Source organism: Parasteatoda tepidariorum, chromosome 1, assembly GCF_982258835.1.
Source record: "Parasteatoda tepidariorum strain Cologne lab strain chromosome 1, Ptep-v5.0, whole genome shotgun sequence".
In the NCBI taxonomy this organism is placed as follows: domain Eukaryota; kingdom Metazoa; phylum Arthropoda; class Arachnida; order Araneae; family Theridiidae; genus Parasteatoda; species Parasteatoda tepidariorum.
Window position 1 is genome coordinate 39,629,573 of NC_141755.1, and position 4,633 is coordinate 39,634,205.

A 4,633-nucleotide genomic window follows, 5' to 3' on the forward strand; every position below is an offset into this window, starting at 1 on the left:
CTTCATTATTCTCAAATGAGAACAGAAAAATCACAAGCATTTTTTGTCCAATCCGATGTGCAAAAAAAAATATCCTTTGACCTACTAATTCTGAAGAAGAAAAAAAATCTTTAGAAAATTTCTGTAGGAAATAAAAACAAACTTTTTACTTCCCAAAGGAAAACTCCTTCTGCAAGAATTTACCTTTCTTTCCCTTGAATTTATAATATTTTATATGCTGCATAATTTTTGAATGGCACAGTACAGCTGTTATACTATATCTGTCTAAGGAATATCCTAAAAATCTTATTTATAAAAGATTTCATTGAAGGAGCAGATGGAAAAGACATGAAACATTGACAGGAGTGATTGTGAGCCAAAGTCAAAATTCAAGAAAATTTCTAGAGTTGAAAAAAAAACAAAAACAGTTTGCATTGAAAAATTAGTAAAAATTTAAACAAGTTTTTTTTTCTTCGTTTTTCTCAATATTTCTTAGTTTACTTAAAATATATTTAAAATTTTACCCATACCTATGATGATCCAGTGAAGTAATTAAAATTTACAAATATGTCTTTCTTTTTTGAGTTTATGATTATAACAACTATTTACTGATAAAAAATTTATATTAATCATGAATATAAGCTTATAAAATATCTCTCTGGCTCTCCCTTACAAACAAATCAAACATACTGTGTTTTTAAGTTCCACCTTTGAAAATTTGATCTCCGGAAACTTCGGATCACTGTTAGCGAAAAATCCGGATTTTTTCCGGAGCACAATCAGCCCTTCATAATAAATTTGAATTGTAAATTTACATATTTTGATTTAAAACCAACAGACTAGAAATTGTTATCTTAAATATTTTCCTCAATATATATATATAAACATGAGAAATTATAAATATTGTTATACTTAAAATTATTACAACACAAATAAACCTTAAAAATTAATTTTTTAATATAATTTAAATTGCAGTGCTTCGTTTCGAAACTGGGACAAAAGATGTATAAGGATGATGAAATATGACAAAGGGAAGGAGAAAGTTTAAATATGTGTGATTATAATCAAGGACACTTTCATTTAATAAACATTTAATTTAAACAGTCATAAAATTAAATAAACACAATAAGGAAATAGAAATTTATGTGGCGTAGCAACAAAAAATAAATATTTCAGAAAAAACACAAGAATTCAGAAAATTGCGCTTTTATTTGAAGACTTCATATTTCAAATTCCACAGTATTAATTAACAGTGGGAAAAGTAGTAATAATGTTTATTTTAGTTATATTTGAGTAGTGTAATGTTTATTTTAACCAGGTGGCCAAAGTAAAGGGCGACCACCTAAAATATGAACATGGAGATGATATACACTTTGTCCACCATCCCGTCCATCATTAATTACAATTCGGAAACCGTTGGCCAGACCCTGTTCCTTAGCTACCTTTTTAGCTACAAGCAACAAATGACCAATGAGAGACTCATCCTCTTCTTCTGCGGCACTTAGCTGGATAATAGGCTTACGTGGAACTACAAGTATATGAACAGGAGCTTGAGCATTGATGTCGTTAAAAGCAACGCATTTGTCATCTTCATATACAAACTTACACGGAATCTCACCACGAAGAATTTTACCAAATATGGTATCACCTCCAGGTTTAGCCAGCTGTGCTTTCATCATTTCGTCTTCCGCCATCGCTACCGTTTACTTCGGACTAATTTCTACTTAACTGATTAATTTCAATTATCGAAATTGCTTTGGAGAATAGCTGACTAATAAAAGTTTACATGAAACAAGGAAAGCGAGTGAAATTTTTTGTAGTAAATAAACAGTAGTTACAGCTACAGTTTATTCTACGAAATTCTAGAAACAATAGAACGCGGTGGCCAAAAATGCAATATTAAAGGTACATTCATACTAGTAATATGCGAGCAAGCCGCTTGAAACTAATTCTACAAATAAAAACCTGAAACGTAGAAAGGGCATCGTGTTGCCATCTAGTGAAGATTGTTAAAAGTTAAATTAATTGATCCTGAAGATAATATATTATGTGTGGTGAAATTAATACATTCATTAGGATCTAAAATTAATTTATGCGAAGTAAGAATAGTATTAATAATTTATTTTAGGAAAATAAATTACTTTAATTTCAAAGATTATGTTGAACCAAGGAAAAAAAAGCTATTTTATTTTATGCCAGAAGTCTATTTCAAAGTCAAAACTGAAATATAAATTATTTATTTCTTAAAATACCTTTTACTGATGATTTAAGCCTTTTTATTATTTTTTTATATTATGCATTAATATGAATATCGGAAAAACGAATATAAGAATAAGAAATAGAAACAATTTTGAGTGATTCTTAATAATTTCGACGAAATTCTATAGTAAATTTTTTTCTAGAACAACAGCAATACAATTAATTTTTAAGTAATTAACTCAATACAAACAACAATACAACTTTTTATCTTTTATTAAATTTCAAAAATTTAATAAAAAGTTTAAGCCCTGATATTAAAAAATAAAATTTAAAATTTTTATAAACACTGATATCTTTTTATTTAGTTTTGCAAATTAATCGGCATTCAGAATTAACTTGGAATTTAATTTTTAGAATTTTAGTTTAAAATTAATAGATTACCTATTAATTAATAGATTACATATAAATTAAAATATTATATATAAATTAACTATTCCATGTTCCATAATTCAAAATACTCACAAAAACATCATCAATAAAAAACAGAGGGGGTTGGTATAAGCATTTTAAGCTAGGGTGGGATGGCTTCTACTTCTTTTGTAGTATCGACAAAATAAGTAAAAAAAAAAAAAAAAAACTCCTCCGAAATCTAAAAGAAGAAGAAATAAATAATGAATAAACGGAAGAAAAAAACAGAGGAGAAAGAAAAGAAGCTAAGAAAAAAATATTCAACTTTTGAAAAATTGTGAAAATAAAAATGCGTCTGAACGGATTTTTATTTAAAATGCTAACAATTCAAAACTTTTTTAACTTTTGCATTTTTTAAAAATGTAATCTTTTTTTTTTTCAAAAAAAAAACTATTTATTTTTGTGTTTAAAATGATATCATTATAACTTAATTTATATTTGAACATTTTATTTGCTAGTATATTTGATAAGAGGCAGCATTACTTATACTTTAAAAATTAACTAGAGAAGTAAACTATAGATAATAAGTTTTTTTTAATATCTTATAAATATTTTAAATGCTTACATATTTAATCTATAAATGAAATAGGGAAACGGCATTAAATTGGCATATTAGTTTCGCTGATTATAAAGTCACAAATAGCTGCATAAACTTTTCAGAAAAATTGATTTTGAAAAAAAAAAAAGTCAAAGGATAATCCGAAGACATGCCATCACAATTTTGATCCTCTGCAGAGGGGATGGCACCCCAGCTTCGGTAGCCCGACGACCTGCACGCGAAGTCGAGCACTTTACGGTAGAACAGTTTAACGGGGACCAATACCGCACACCCTCGGTCCCTACGTAGACTGATCCAAGTGGTCACCCACCCGCACACTGACCGCAGCCAGTGATGCTTGACTTCGGTGATCTGCAGGGAATCGTGTCTTAACGATCAGTCCACTGCGGGACATGAACATAAAGAAAACGCGAAAACAATTCAAATTCAAGGAGAGAATTTTCAAGCGGACGTGGTTGTGCCATCAGCCGTGACATTGCAATTTTCAATTTTTTCCCCTCTATCGTAGTTAGCCCATGAAGCCAGATAAACTACTAAAATTAGAGGTGTGTTCATCAAAAACTAAATGTGTTATTGAAGAGGACGCCACACCACGGGAGAAAGTTTTCATCGCAAATTCTATTTTTATCTAGATAACTACTTTAAAATAAAAGCATAGAAGAAGTGAGTTCGGGCTAACCTAGATTAAGCCACAAAGTTTCAACTGCTAAAAAATCTTTTTTTCGTTGCTTACTTACATTGTTAAAAATTTAAATTTACTTATGGAGGTAAAAGACAATTTCCATCGAAAAGCCATCGAATGTGACATTTTTTGTGACAATGATATATTTTAACACTTTAATTCTAATTTACTGATAAATATAAAAGAGCATATTTTTTTTAAATCTTTTTATTAGTATTCTCGAAAGATTAAGCACTATTGAAAAAATTTAAATTTTGTGGAATAGAGGTGCGCAGGCTCCGTGAACACGTCAAAATTTCGGATGCAAGAGCAATTTAAAATCAAAATGTGGCGAAAGAAGTTAAGGAAATTTCTTTATAATTCAACGAAATACTATTAATTTTAAAGAAAACGTATTTTACATAACAAAATAAGAAAACAAATTAAAATACAGAATTGTTTAAAAAAAAAATGTAGTGGTAGTAGTAACACGAGGAAAAAAAATCCCATTTTCCATGTGCTTTTAATCGGATTTCAAGTTCTACTTAAAATATTTAAAGCTCAGTTGCATTTCTATTTAATGTAACATTTTCAAGAGATCTCAAAGAAGATTTCACTTATTACACAGTTACTTTTTTATAATAATATCTCTTGTAATAATATAACACAGCATAGAAGCATAATAACGTATTATCTTTGGTTGGAACACAAAAATAATGCTTTTTATGTTCAATAAACAGAATAAAATATAAAATAAGTAAAATCAC

At 28.4% G+C, this 4,633-nt stretch overlaps 1 protein-coding gene across 1 annotated transcript; it reads right to left on the bottom strand.

Moving 5' to 3' along the window:
* Positions 1 to 1,169: 1,169 nt before the first annotated feature.
* On the bottom strand, positions 1,170 to 1,915 carry HINT1 (histidine triad nucleotide binding protein 1). Its single transcript, XM_016070471.4, has one exon. It carries the CDS (start codon positions 1,671 to 1,673, stop codon positions 1,290 to 1,292), a length of 384 nt encoding a protein of 127 aa, XP_015925957.2. The 5' UTR covers positions 1,674 to 1,915; the 3' UTR covers positions 1,170 to 1,289.
* Between the last annotated feature and the right edge of the window lie 2,718 nt (positions 1,916 to 4,633).

What these genes read in the sequence shown, in the direction of transcription:
- HINT1 (XM_016070471.4), bottom strand. Translation starts at nt 1,673, where the DNA reads ATGGCGGAAGACGAAATGATGAAAGCACAGCTGGCTAAACCTGGAGGT.